The 15,186-nt window shown below is 48.4% G+C and overlaps 1 protein-coding gene across 5 annotated transcripts in view; it reads right to left on the bottom strand.

Annotated features, from left to right (window-relative positions):
- Window positions 1–51: 51 nt before the first annotated feature.
- Window positions 52–15,186, bottom strand: part of myocd (myocardin) — a 25,599-nt gene continuing 10,464 nt past the window's right edge. For 2 of the 5 annotated variants that reach the window (XM_079757188.1, XM_079757189.1), the window contains 10 exons: window positions 9,708–9,895; window positions 8,588–8,692; window positions 8,063–8,388; window positions 7,354–7,504; window positions 6,432–7,004; window positions 5,822–6,331; window positions 5,363–5,512; window positions 4,763–4,876; window positions 4,025–4,082; window positions 52–3,888 (listed from right to left, as the gene is read on the bottom strand). In XM_079757188.1, coding sequence (XP_079613314.1) covers window positions 3,254–3,888; window positions 4,025–4,082; window positions 4,763–4,876; window positions 5,363–5,512; window positions 5,822–6,331; window positions 6,432–7,004; window positions 7,354–7,504; window positions 8,063–8,388; window positions 8,588–8,692; window positions 9,708–9,895 — 2,810 coding nt within the window. In that variant the 3' untranslated portion in view covers window positions 52–3,253. The remainder of the gene's footprint in view (window positions 3,889–4,024; window positions 4,083–4,762; window positions 4,877–5,362; window positions 5,513–5,821; window positions 6,332–6,431; window positions 7,005–7,353; window positions 7,505–8,062; window positions 8,389–8,587; window positions 8,693–9,707; window positions 9,896–15,186) is intronic. The other 3 variants (XM_079757190.1, XM_079757191.1, XM_079757192.1) reach the window with 3 other exon arrangements.

The following is a 15,186-nucleotide window of genomic DNA, read 5'->3' as shown; positions in this document are numbered from 1 at the left end:
ATATTATTTTATGTTTTCAAAATTGCAACGTAACGGGTATGAGAATTAAATCACCATGGACTTTGTTTTTCGGAGTAACCAAACACTTTACTACTAAAATCAACACACACAGGGAATGCAGCATTGGTGCTGAAGCCACTGCTATCACTGGCTCTGATTGGCTGTGCTCTTGGTGTGATGTGTCCTGGTTGAGCTGGGTTTGGTTACTCCTCATAATGAAAGCGTTGTTGTCCATGACGTTGGAAAATGGTGACCATTAGTGGATATATTTCAGGCTGGATTTATATTCGCTTGTTGTAAACTGAAGAAATATCTGGTGATTTTTGGGACAATATAGCAATATACAGAGATATATTGTAGCCTGGAGAATGATTCCATCTGTTAAAAGAACATGGAAGAATTGTGGTAGTTAATTTATTTTTTAACTTCTGTCACCCTGATACAAAACAATGCAATCTGAGATGACCCAGAATCCTCAGAGTGTGCTTGGCTCTCCTGTTCAGAGTGAGCGGACACAGGAAGCCTACCTTTTACAAATGATGAATATAAATGTCAAAGAAAAGAACATGTATAAATTGCAAGTCACTAGAATGTTCATATTTGATTATAAGATACGGGCGATGAGTATTATATTGTATCTTTTATCAAGGGTAAAAAAAATAGAATAAAGCTGTCATTGAAAACGACTGGACGAGTGCAGCGTTCTTATTGAGGAATGACTTGAGCAGGAATAAATCGTTCGTGGGTAAAGGTGCGAGGAGGATGATTTTTGCAGTGGTACGTTTATTTCTCTTGTCTAGAGTATACAGCGGTGTGGAAAAATACTGGAGTAACAAAAGTCTGTGGCAAGCAACGAGGAAGCTTCTGTCACAATGTGATTTATTTGCGCTCTCTCTCTCGCTACGGGGGTAGTGCCAAAATACGAACCAATACCACCACACAAAAAAAAGAACGTCCACTATATATGCTCAGGCCTGAAGGATGGTCAAAACAACACGTGTTTGTTGAGTGAAATGTTTCAACGTTAGTACACACACACGCACACACAACAGAATGGACGTTGCCGGATTGTCACTGAGCCGACGGAAAGCCACTTAAACTAGGGTGGCCGTTCACTTTGCAAGTGACTGGCTGTTTGGTCAACATTGTTTAGCGTTGGTCATCGTAAAAGTTTTAAGGCACGTCGTTAGAAATGTAAAAAAAAAAAAAAAAATAGAACAATTGTACATTCTTGTTTATCAATGAGTCAATGAGCAGTGTGCTTACAGCACTAAAGCCACGCCGGTGTTTACATTAAAGCACAAAGGTATTTTTCTAAGGCTGAATAAGGCTGAATTTTGACCAATGAGTGCAGTTCCTCACCTCTTGAAGGCAGCCTATAGGCTAGGGTGCAAGTTTAAAGCTGTCGTGCAGTATTCACAGTAAATAACTCAATATATTACATTTTCCTATTCACAAGTGCTTGAAATGGACATTTGTACTTTCTACAATTAAGAAATGAATTTAGTTTTAACAGTGTTAGGATCACACTTCATACTTCATAACACTAAGGAAGTAATTAAGATTTTCGACAAATCAAGAATCCCAATCTATCAAGAAGGAATGTCATTTATATGGACATGATAATATATGAATATTTAAATAAATATACATGGTGACGGTTTAAAAGAAAAGGTGAAATTTGCAATAAAAAATAAAGACAATTTGAGTATATTAACAATTGGTAGAGATGAAGTTGTTCATTTTTTTTCCTTCATCTGAGGCAACAGGACAATCAGGTCTTGTATATCCTTCTCCTTTGATATATTTTGGAGTAAACAACCTAATAGAAAATTATAACTGCTTCTGCCGGGTCATACGCCTCAGCACAGCCATTTTATCGGGACCAATAATACTACACATTATCTACGTTCCAAGCAATCTGTGACATGTGTGTAATAAGCTACAGGTGCAAAGTGACGTTTTCCTCCATATTTACATGAAATACAAAGTGGTTACAAAACATTCCCATACACACTATGGTAACAACACAGTGTGTTCTCCCACACCACGGGTAACGCGGGCACTCCCACTGTGAATAGTCCCCCTATTTACACATTGATTTGTCAGCCTTGATTATCAGATCGCTGTTAGCACTTTTAGTTCGTTTTTTTCCAGTAATATTTAACATACACTCAGACTTAAAAAGCACGATGGATTGTCAATGGGAGTTTTCAAGTCAAGATGGAATAACACTGGTATTGCATACGCCTCTGGAATAACATTCTTCTTCACAGAAAATCCTTCATGTGTCTACATGGTCGTACTGATACTTTGTAATTGTACGCATCGTTGTCCCACAAGACAAGATGGCGACGAACCTTAAAATCACCTTTTCTTTGGATATATCAGTCACGAAGATATGATATCTCAACTTCAATGTGAAAATAATCAATATCTGGGAATTGGCACTTGATTGAGAACTTTCAAGGTTCTGTGCTTTCAGTTTGCTGGCAAATTATCTCCTTTTAAAAATAACAAATTGCTGGGATGTCGTATAAGTTTCACTAGCTGGTACTGTTGGTTTGCCTTGCAGGTAGATGGGATATCTACAGTTTAACACTAAAGTGGTGTTTATTGGCACCTGTTGCTCTGAATCCTAACAACAGCGGGGTCAGCTTGGTGTTCCTTCGCACTGGATGGTGTTATTGCTATGACCATCGGTATTAGCCTTATGTTCTTTAGCGCTTGATGTTCTTATTTCTATCCCCAGATGGGGTTAGCTTGGTGGTCCTTAGCGCTTGTTTCTCTTATTGCCAAGGCCAGCCGGGGTTAGCTTGGTGGTCCTTAGCGCTTGATTCTCTTATTGCCAAGGCCGGCCGGGGTTAGCTTGGTGTTCCTTAGAGCGTGATGCTCGTATTGCTAGGTCGAGTGGGGTTAGCTTGGTGGTCCTTAGCGCTTGATTCTCTTATTGCCAAGGCCGGCGGGGTTAGCTTGGTGTTCCTTAGAGCGTGATGCTCTTATTGCTAGGTCGAGTGGGGTTAGCTTGGTGGTACTTAGCGCTTGTTTCTCTTATTGCCAAGGCCGGCGGGGTTAGCTTGGTGTTCCTTAGTGCTTGATGCTCTTATTGCTAGGTCGAGTGGGGTTATCTTGGTGGTCCTTAGCGCTTGATTCTCTTATTGCCAAGGCCGGCGATTTAGCTTGGTGTTCCTTAGATGCTCTTATCGCTATCCCCAGATTGGGTAAGCTTGGCGTCCCGTAGCTCTGGCGGCCATCACCAGTGGTCCAACTGAAGGTCCATGGCCGAGTTCAAGTTAATGTCTGTGATGTCCAGGAACTCAGTGTTGAAGATGCTGGGCCCGCTGGGCGGGGCCACGCTGAAGGCGGTGGCGGAGCTGGGCGGAGTCAGATCCAGCCACTCCATGGTCTCCCAGGGGGACTCGCTGAAGCTCATGCCCGGCAGGCCGTGGCCATCGGGGGACAGCTTGGTGTTGACGGGGGACAGCGGGGCGGGGGGGTCCATGAGCTCCCGGTTGGCCAGCAGTTTGTCCTGGTTGGGGTGGTGGTGCGGGTTGTGGTGGTGATGGTGGTGGTTGTGGTGGTGGTGGTGGTGGTTGTGATGATGGTTTGTGTTGTCGTGGGGGCTGCCGTAGCCGTCGCCGTTCACGCCGCCCTCGTCCTGCGGCCCTTCCTCCCCGGGCATTTTGAGCAGGGGCCCCTGGCCCCCCAGCAGGGTCTCCAGGTGGGCGTCGGCCATGTGGCCGGCCGAGAGGCCGTAGGGGCCCGGGTGCTCGTAGTGTCTGTGGAACCGGGGGAGGGCCAGGGCCGTGCTGCCTGAGGACACAGGAAGGTGAGGCACAACTTTGGTTATAGATCTCTCCCTCTCGTCCCTGACGTTAGCGGGCAGCTCTTGAAGAGAAAGAGAACGCCAGGGGTGAGTGACACACAGGGGTGGAAACCAACGCGTCCTTGCATTCACAATGACTGCTTCCAAACTATGCTTTGGCAAGGCAAGTAGGGTACGAGATAGGATATGCGTTCTTACCTCCACTCGCGATCAGCACGTCCAGCAGCTCGTCCATCTGCTGGCTTCTGGAGAGTTGCTGCAACAGAGACGCCATAACCTTAGTGGTGGATCTACTTTCTTGTCAAAACAATGACCTCATGAACTTTACTAGTGACGGTTTAATACAGTGGTTCCCAACCCTTTTTCGGCCTGTGCCATCCATTTAAGGGGACGTTTTTCTTACATTGTTGTGCATCTTCCTCCCAACACATAATTTGAACCCTAATCAACATCTGCCTCTTTATCAATGTCCTGGTAAAGTAGTGAGAAGTGGTTTGAATCAAATCATTAGGGCTAGTCTGTCCGTATATAAGGGACCTTTACCATTAAAGGTTTGAAATCAAAAACTCGCGTTCAGATATGCACAGCACCGGTGAACCCTGACAGACTTCGGGCGACCCCAGGGTTGGGAAACACTAGATTCATGATTCATGTTTCAGGTCAAGTGTTCGTAGAAGCGATATCGGACAGCCCCTCTAGCACCCCGTTTAGCTTCTGGAAGGTCTGAAAGAAATGCAGTGGTGTGGTGACGACACACAGCGAGGGATGGAGGGTTAAATGAAATGAGCACACATGCACTGAGAGAGAGAGATGGAGGAAGAGAGGCGGCCAAAAGGTGAAGGTGAAGCAACGCCAACAATTTAAAAAAAAATAGAGATCGGCTCCTAATGATTCTATATAATTGTATTGTTTTTGTTTTAAACGACTTGAATTTACCTGCTTGACTGCATCCTCATAGCATGGGGGGTGTCTTAAGTCACATACAGCTGATTCTGAGCTACTGAAGGCTGTGGTTTGGCTCACTTGCCGAGGAGAGGGCAAAACTGACATCTACATGGAACATAGGTGAGAAGTGTCACGTTAGCCCACCCAGTAGAACCAGGGGGGTGTAGCGTCAATCGGAGGGTATTTTAGTGTGAATGAAGAGCAATACATCTGACCCTGTCCCTTTAAGAGGATGCTAAACGTTTGAATACAAAGGATTGGGTTGGCGTTGATAACCGTAGAGGTGTATGTGAGATAACATATGTCTAGCACACACACACACACACACACACACACACACACACATACATACAAACACACGCACACACACATGAGAGAACGTGATGAAACAGACCCAAACATCTGTTTCAAAGAGCGGAAATATGACAAGAACTACATCCCCAACCGAAGGCCGGCTTCAACCGTGAAAGATAACGAACGGAAAAAGTAGAAAAACACCCAAAAACCATAGAGTGAACGTGGATGAGATGGATATGTTAATGATGTCACAGGGCTACATTACACCTCATGTCGTTCTCGATGTATCGTTACCTTTGGCGGGTTGCTGAGCAGGGGGGCTTTAGCGTGGCCTCGGTGGGCGTGGCCACAGTCGCCGCCGCCGGGGGGGAACACGCCATGCGGTCCTCTCTGATCAGAGGGGTACGGAGAGCTCAGCGGCAGGCCTCCGCTCTTCTGCTGCATCTGAACATATCAGGACGAACAAAAAGGTCTTTAAGAGGCAATATATATACAGAGGATGGTTATTGGAGGGTTTCAATCATGTGATCCGAAGTTCCATCAAAGAAGTCCATGCTGCCATCTTGGTGTTTCTTGTCCAAAACGAAGTCTACAATAACCTTAGGCTCTTTTTGTTATTATAAAGGACAGAAACTTCCAAGATGGCGGTTTGGAATGTGCTTGACATGACGTGAAACCGCCCTTATGGGTATATAATCGTGTCTGAGCGGCGTGTGTCACAAGCGACGGCCCTGTAGATGCCGGTGGACGTACCTGTGCGTTGCGCCCCCTGCCTTGGGTAAGGGGCGGGCCGCAGCCGTCACGGAGGTGTGGCGGGGGGGACAGCAGGTAGGGCCGGTTGGGGGAGCAGGGCCGGGGGCTGCCGGGAGCTCTCCCGTTGGGGGAGCTTTGGGGCGAGCGCTGGGGGCTGAGGAAGGCCGACATCGGGGCCTGAGGGCTGCCGGTAGCGGGGGCCGAACCGGGGTCCATGCACCGGGGCCCCGTGGGGACGGGCATGGCGTTGGGGTGCGAGGCCCCGCAGTGGCTCAGGTCCTCCAGGGGTTTGTGAGAGGAGAGAGGGCAGCTGGACGACATGGACATGGGCTCCTGTTTGATGGTCACCCCGAAGAACTGCTGGCCCCCCATGGCTGGGGGGTGTGGCTGGTGGTGCTGGTGTTGGTGGTGCATGGATAGGTGGTGGGGGGCCGTGGGAGAGGGGGCGTTGTCCTGCGTCGACCCGTAGCAACGCTTCCTCTGGTGGAGCTGCATCTTCAGCTCTTCCACCTGAAGATCGGGCAAACAAAAGTTAAAAATGAATATCACGAACCCGGGGAAGGATTCCATCGCGTTGTCGACGGAAGCCGCCGGTCCGACGGTCACCCACCTGTCTCTGCTCCTGGTGCAGCTTCCAGGTCAGCTCCTCGATCACCTTCTGCTTCTCCACCAGCATCTTGTCCTTCTCCGCCTCCACCGTCCCCTCGCCCTCTCCTCCGCCTCCTCCTCCTCCTCCTCTTGCCCCTGCTCCTGCCCCCTCCTCGACCCCGGGGGCCTGGCCCGGGGACGCCCCCTGCAGGGTGAAGCGGTGCCCGGGGGAGCACATGGGCACGTCGCTGAAGCTGTCGGGCAGCGAGCCGCTGAGGGACAGCTCCGAGGAGGAGGAGGCCGGCGAGATGGGGGGCGTGGAGGAGGTGCTGGGGTACGGGAAGTACCCCCCCTGGGACGGGGCGCCGCTGGAGGAGGAGGGGGACTGGTAGGAGGACTGGGACAGGGAGCCCGTGGGCGTCACAGGGAAGGTCATGGCGGCGGAGGCCGGGTGGAGGTGGTGGTGGTGGTGTTGGTGGTGGTGGGGGTCGCAGACGCCCTGGTCCCTGAAGGGCCGGAGCCGCTCGATGAGGGCCGTCTTGGTGCCCGACACGGGCATCCCGCGGATACGGAGCTGCTGCCTGAGCTCAGACACCTGGAGGGGAGAGAGGGAGGGTGGTAGAAGAGGGTTAGTGGTAACATTTGGAGAGGTAGACTGAGAAGCGAGAGACAGAGAGACCAGAAGAGGGGTAGTATTGGACGAGCGAGAGAGCGAGGTAAAATTATAAGAGAGAGGTAGAGACCTGAATTTGACTTTGGAGTAGATGAGAAGGAATGAGAGAGGTAGAATAAGAGAGACAGAGAGAGATTGAATTGGAGACAGAGAGGGAGAGAAGAAGGTGGATTTGATTCAGCAGATCCAATTACTTTAGTCGAAGCCATGCCTGGGAGAGGAACTATTGCTTAATGTTCGCGGTGTTTGAAAACCTTGGTGGGACCCCTACCTTAAGGTCATCCAGATTGGCTGGCAGGGGTCCGGGTTTGACTGGGGACAGGTTGCTCTGGTTGGGGTACGAGGTCTTGACCGGGGAGGAGGAGGTGCTGTTGGCTGCACTGGGGGGCCCGCTGGAGCTGCACAGTGTTAAGTGGTCGCCTCTGGAGGGGGAGAGGAGAGACCCAGGAGTCAGAGTCAGTTTTGGTGTGATTATGGAGACACAATTTGGATCACAATACTGGGGAAATTATTGGATGCATCAAAGAACATGCAATGCTCTCATACAGTGATCGGAACTTGAACACATCTCTGCTAAAAGGAGCAGTAGGCAATATTTCCGTAAAATAATTCAGTAAAAAATATTAAATCACTCATGTTCCAGCAGCTATCTGTAAATTCAAAAAATAAACTAGGTTTATGAGTGCCTTATGAATGTGCAGTAGACATGTAATAGAATATTCAACCTGCCGGCCAGAAAACAACCACTCAGTGCTCGTTGTTTAGCAGCAAATCAGGAAAATGATCTAAAAAGTGAAGTTCCTGGCTGCCTTTCTCTACCAATCTACGCTGATCTTCGCATGCCTGATCGGACATTGTTCCAATGGTGGGAATGGCCGAGGGCAGAGGAACCATTTTTCTTCTACTGCTCCTTTAAACTGAAAGGCTCATACGACAGTTGATTCTGAAAACATGGGAGTCCCACCAATGCTACCACGTACTTGTGGTTGGGTGCTGACGTGGCCATGGGCTGGTAGCTGAAGGTGGGCTGCCGCTGGGGGACCTGGGCCTGGTTCTGGTGGGCGTGCTGGGTGTGCTGGGAGTGACCGTTATGCGCCTGTGACTGGGCGTGCTTCTGCTGGCTGAGGATCTGCAGCTGCAGGAAGAGCTGCTGCTGCTGCAGCAGGCGGGCGTAGGCCGAGTCCATGGGCGGGGGGGACTTCTCCGCCTTCTGGTCGGGAGGGATGTACTGGTGGTACTTGAGCTTCTTCACCTTGGGCTTCACGTCCTTGGGCTTCTTGTGGCGGTTCTTGTCCGACGTCTTGGACTGCAGAGCGATGAGGTTAGGATGAAATCATACGTTCAATTTGATCTCGTTATCGGACTGAAACACAGTGGAGAAAAGCTTGGTGTAGTGTTTAAGGTGTTCAGTGCAATTTGAATCCCCTTGTGTGATGTAAGACATCCTTGAATGTAGGTGGGTGGGGGAGAGGGGGGTTATAATGCGTAGTGGAAGTCTTCCTGACCTTGACGATGGCTGGGACAGATATGGGCATGGAGGGCTGGCTGTTGTTGGCGTCAGATAGTCCTTCTTCCTGACCTGGGTCAGATGAGTCCCTGGTCGCTCCGCCCTGTTCAAAGGACACAAATATATGTTGATATATATTTAGATATTAATCATGTTAGCTACTCTGTACAGTTGCTGTGACAATGTCCATCTAGGGTCCAGTGTGTCAATGATTTTATTACAATATCTCTTTTACGTTCTCTCTTTTACACAGACCAATTTACACATGCTCAACTTAATGTTCTCCTGTAGTAAAGTCAAAGGAAATGTAGTACCTTGAGATTATTAGTACTGGTTAGCTAGCTAAGTGTAATAGATTGTAGTTATGATGGGGTGTGGTTCTTCTTTAACAGAAAACTTAAAGCCGAAAGGGCGATAGTCATTGTTAGTTAACCACCAGCAACAAGTCAACAACTTGTTGCTGGTCAACAATTGAACGTGGGAGGCCGGATCCACCATACTATTAAAAACAACAATATATCAAATCTCCAAAAGCCTGTCATCATGTTCTGCTCTGGCTCACTTCTCAGACCGTGCAAACACACTGTTTGGTCTTCTAATGATGATGTCATGGCCGTAATGCAAAGTAAGCACTTTGGAATCCAGGTCATCTTGTCGTCTGATGGACATGCGGTCGGAAGAACCAACTGTGTAACAGAGCGGCATGCGGGAATGACACACACGTGCACCTCCTCAGCCTCCTCAGCGGAAGTCTCTTGGTCACTAATGACGCACTCGTACGCTGCAGTTAACTGTGTCGCCACCAGAGGGCAGGACCTCCAGTCTGCTCCCACCGCAGAGGGGAGGGACATGGAACATCAACAGGGGAGTACGACTTAAAGGTCAAAGGCCACGCAGGAACGATATTGGTGGTGGTGCTGGGTGGGTGGGGGTGACTTCATAGTGCACCCAGAGGCTAACCGAAAAGGCTACGCAAATAAACAGCCGGAGAGGAGGAACTATTCCTAGATTTTGTTTGCATCTATTTATGGTAAGCTTGTGGTCCCGTGGTCCGTGTCGGGTTAAGGGTCAGGGGGGGGGGCGGGTGAGGGGAGTGTTTTCCGTGCTGTGTCCGGTACCTGTCGGGGGCTGGTGAGGCTGGGGGAGGAGGAGGAGGAAGGGGTGCTGCCGACGGCCTCCAGGGAGGAATGTCCGGCCGAGCCCGGGGAGTCGTCGTTGTGGTGCTGCTCCGGGGACAGCCCGTCGCTGCTGCTGTCCTCCTCGAAGGCGTACGAGTCCTCCTGCTTGGGGAACTTTCCATGGTTCACTGTAAGGGAGAGAGAGCCGGAGGGAAGAGGCGTTAGCATCGGCGGCGGTTAGCATCACAAGGGGCTGTCATTGAAGCGGCTGTTGGTGAGGTCTTTTAAAGAGATGGAGCTGAAAAGAGCAAGACTTGGAAAATGATATTTTCCAAATCTTGCTCTTCTCTGCTGTATATTTTCAAAATATACATCGATTACATAATGCTCTTCTAACCCCCCCCCCCCCCCCCCCCCCCCCCCCCCTACATTTCACCACCATTGAACAGTGTACCGTCACGCACCTGTGGTGGAATATGAATGAATGAATGAATGAATGAATGAAGGAATACATAACTATAGGTATAAGTACCAGTATGAGAAGCAGGCACCGCGTGTTCCATGGGTACAGAGCTTGTTACATGGCACACAGTGTACAGGTCATCACTTGCATCTGGTCCAACACTCAGAGCAGAGGTGTGACGCTGGGTTGGTGAGAGAGCGACATGGCCCATTCACAACGAGCAGACCACTGATTGGCTGGGCTGATAGTAAACAGGCTTTTTAATTGGAGGAGCCAAGTGTAGCCGCGGTTATCTCCAAGGACTGACCCTGAGGTTAGCGAAGGGACGCAGGGAAAGGGTAGAGTGTGTGTGTGTGTGTGTGTGTGTGTGTGTGTGTGTGTGTGTGTGTGTGTGTGTTTGTGTGTTTGGTGAAGACTCTTCTTTAGTATCTGAACATGTGACCTGCCAAGTGGCGACCCTGGTTTCAATCACATTTCAAGCCTGTTTCTGCTGAACTCTCACACACACACACACACACACACACACACACACACACCGAAGATATTTTGAGAAAGATATGCTCGATGTTATTTACTTCCACCAGTTGCTATTTAACTTAATCACTCTTTCTGGCTACTCAATCACACATTACCTTAACACAACACAACAAACACACACACACACACACACACACACACACACACACACAAACACACACACACACACACCCCGAAGATATTTTCAGAAAGATGTTTCTCGATGTTATTTACTTCCACCTGTTGGTATTTAACTTGATCAATCTTTCTGGCTACTCAATCACACATTACCTTAACACAACACAACATAAACAGAACACACACACACATACACACAATCAACCACAGACACACACACGCACAAACACACACACGCACACACACGCAAACACACACACACACACACACATTAATATAAGTAGGACATTTTGTTCCATTGTCATTCACTTAAGGGCCAAATATTTGACAAATATTCCTATATGATATTCTTCCCTCCATGAATGTGTATCTCACGTAGTGGATCCGATGTCAGTGGGAGATTGAGAGGATGAAATGACGGGATATCGCTTCAGTTGACTGAGTGGTGGTTTCGAGTGCGGGGGAGGGTCAGATATGTTCTAAAAATGACATCACACAGGGAACCGTGAAACCGATGGCAGTTCATCTCGTTAAGGGTCTGTGTTGCTAACAGCTCTTAAAGACTTACTATGGACTGGAGCACATGAGCTGTCATCTAGCACAGAATACATCATCAGGGTATACCAGGGTGTACAAAATAAAAGTGTGTGCATGTATCAGTACAATTCTGTATGTTGATATTATATATATTTCATATATATAACTTGTGAAGAGCTTGGTGCTGGTTGCTCGTAGCTAGATGCAGCTATGCTTCGTCTGACATGCAGAGACAAAATCATGCGTATGTATGTACACACGAAAAAGCAGCCGGACTGACTGAAGACACAACAGACAGACGGATAAACGTATATACACATATATACTCAAGCACACATCAATCATGTGACTAAATACATGTGTACATGCATGTAAACACAGTAGACACACACACACACACACACACACACACACACACACACACACACACCCTAGCATGCACTACACACAAACACACACACACACACACAACCTAGCAAGCAACACAAACACCCACACACACACACACACACACACTGCTTAAGACATTAGGGCCGAGGTATTTACTAAAGTTACTGTATGCCAAACTTTATACTACAGGTATATTGTTTATACTATAGTTACTACATAGTATAAAATGTATACTCTGTATATATAACATACCGCAGTTACTATCTACTATACCTTTAGTTTACACTATAGGTACATGGTACAAACAAGCACGCCGCTGGCTCCTTCTACACAACAACTGTTTACAGGAGGATCAAGGAGGTCCAACCCCAAAAGTGCATCCAAACACAGAGGAGGACAGAAAACATGAGGAGAGTGATGGAGGAGGAAGTGGGAGGGAAGGTCGGAGGAGGAGGAGGAGGAGGAGGAGGTGGAGGAGGAGGAGGTTTAGGTTGGGGAGTGGGAGAGATGAAAGGCAAAGACCGCCTGGTTGGGAATGCGGTAGCCGTGTAGACAGGCTGCGGCTTGACTCACCGCTAAATCAGCTTTTCTTAGACTATGGGTCGGGAGCCCGACTTTGGACGGGGATCCAGCTGGAGTTGGACTGAGCATGGAGCACCCAGGAACCTCTGGGCGCAACGGAATGGGTGATCCTTGGCCCTTGGTTCTATGAAAATCCTTACTCTACCGGCGGCCATATATTGTTTCTCTTCTTCTGACAAATGTACTTAATGTCAGTCCTTTCGGATAAAAGCGTCTCCTAAATGCCCTAAATGTAAACGTAATACCTTGTTTGTGTACGAATGTACGAAAACACAGATTTATTTACTAAATGTTGTGTGTGCTTGACATGTTTGTAGAGCACAGGTAACAGACTTGTAACACGACATCCCCCTCCGAAGTCAATCTTCGATACATTGCTAACAAGAGCTTGTATGGATCGAGCCAAAACACTACAGATAGAGGAGTGGACGTGCCTTGGAATGAAGTTCAGTATGATCTTTATTCATCCAATAGGAGCTCTTCAGACCTGTCATGTGTTCTGCAGCCCTGCTCATAGTACACTGTCCCAGACACCTCTAACACTGGAACAATAAATCAACTGCTCTAATTAGAGTGAGGTTGTGGGGGTGGGGGGCGGGGGCGAGATAGACTGCTGTTCACAAATCTCATCGATTCCAGAATAAATAATCAGGCTTGTGTGTGTGTGTGTGTGTGTGTGTGTGTGTGTGTGTGTGTGTGTGTATGTGTGTGTGTCTGGGGGGAGGGGGGGGGGGGGGGGGGGGAGGACTGATTACCTGGCGATAGCCATAAGGGAGGCCTGGACAAGGTTTGATTATCTCAGCGAGAGAAACCAAAAACTGCACTTATTTGGTCAGATGTGTTTCTGGTTTTGAGTTCACGCTTTTGGGATTGATTTTGAGAGACGAAACAGTACACCGTTAGAGTCACAGCGAGCTGGTTAGTGTTATTGTTTGAGGAAAAATGAGTTGAAAGTGAAAACTTGACAGGCGATATCATGCGAAGGGTGGAACAATGAGTTCAGCGTGGAAATCCCGTCACGCCGATGTTTCACAGTAGTTCTCCTTGGTTTCTGCAGAGCTATTTGGCGCATGGTTCAGATAGAGATGTGCAAGGCTGACATTTACAGCTCCTTGCCGCGGTCAAAACAAACACAGGTAATCTTTACCTGTGTTTGTTTTGAACAGAGACAGAATAAGGTAACGAAAGGAAAGTAAGAAAATAGTTGAAATTAATGTCTGAATAAACAGAGAAAGCAAGGGTGAAAATAAGGGTATAATATTGTCCGGAATCGACATATTATCACATGTTTATGTTCTGATATGAAACAGTACATTTCAATCATTGTGTAGCGTTTGGTTTTCTAGGTTGCTCATTATCGACCATCCGTCAACAAAGGAGTAGATCCACCTCAACATTTTACAGTAATTGTGGCTCACAGTAATAATGTGGAAATTTCATAGAACTTAAATCAGTAGCCTGAATGACGATTAACTGATAATAATTAATGAAAAATTACAATTAGGGAAATAAAACAAAATATCTTCAAATTATTAACACAGCAAGTTGGCCCAACACCTATAATATTGAACGCCACCTCATCATCAGGCCAGCCTGACACCGAAACATCAACATCTCCTCCCGAACCGGCAGACAGCAGTCCGGATGAGCACCTTTCGTCGCACAGCCGAGCGGGCGCGCTACTAGCCGTCGCGTTAGCGCGCAAGTTCCCCGGGGAACAGCAGGGTGACATCAGCATATGTTTACGCCTCAGCTGTCCTGGCCTGTCGTACCTCCTCCCTCCTTCCTCCTCCACCCTCTCTCTCCTCCCTCCAACCCTCTTAAAAACGAGCTTGCGGCGCCCGACCGCGCGGCTGCTCTGCGGGATGATTTAGGATCTGATTTGATGGCTGGGGGGACACGCAGAGCTTTAAGTTTGTTTAAACTAAGAGCCATGATGGAAGTGTGTAGACGGGCTGGTCAGGCCCGTCGCAGTAGCAGACTGGAGACTCCCCAGTGACGGCTAGCGTGATGTAACATGACGCAGCCAGACTAAAGAAGGCTTACCCGGTTTTAAACACTCCTAAACGTCCACACACACATGCACACAACAGCGTGTGTGTGCTTTCGTGGGTGAGTGTGTGTGGCGACTTCGTCTGTGAAACGTAAACAGTGCACTGAGAGGTAAGGCATGGCGTATGTGGCCGAAAAATGTATTTAGCAATTCCACCTCCATGTAGGTTGAATAAACGGCACTTATGCCATGCAAAAACATTTAAAGCTTTACTGTTGCACTGTTATACCATGTTTTATCTGTTTACATGTCCACATTCATGCCTTTGTGTGTTTGTGTTTATGTGTGTTTGTGTTTTTGCAGGTGCCCTTTCAAATGAATATTTGTGTGTGAATATATATATACAGTATATAGATGATTGTGTGTGTGTGCGTGGGTGAGTATACATACATGTGTGTGTGCTTGTACATGTATATATATATATGTGTGTGTGTGTGTGTCTGTGTGTGGGAATAGATGGGAGCCTAGGGGGGGAAGCAGCCAGTGTGTTCACCTCTTCAGGCCACACTCCAGCCAGGACTGCTCCATCCCTCCCTCCCTCCCTCCCTCCCCTCCCTCCCTCCCTCCCTCCCTCCCTCCCCTCCCCCCCTCCCTCCCTTCCTCCCCTCCCTCCGTCCATTCCCCCCCCCCCCCTCCATCCCTCCCTTCCTCCCCCCCTCCCCTCCATTCCTCCCCTCGTCGGACTCGGGGCTAGCCTAATAAACACCAGATGTTCCCTGGGTAATATATACACAGACCCTGCAGGGCTGCGTCCCTCTCCCCGACCCCTGGACCAATAACACAGCCGGGGGGGGGGTGGG

Source organism: Pollachius pollachius, assembly GCF_949987615.1.
Source record: "Pollachius pollachius genome assembly, chromosome: 19".
NCBI classification, from domain to species: Eukaryota; Metazoa; Chordata; class Actinopteri; order Gadiformes; family Gadidae; genus Pollachius; species Pollachius pollachius.
This window is presented reverse-complemented; position numbering and strand designations above follow the sequence as displayed.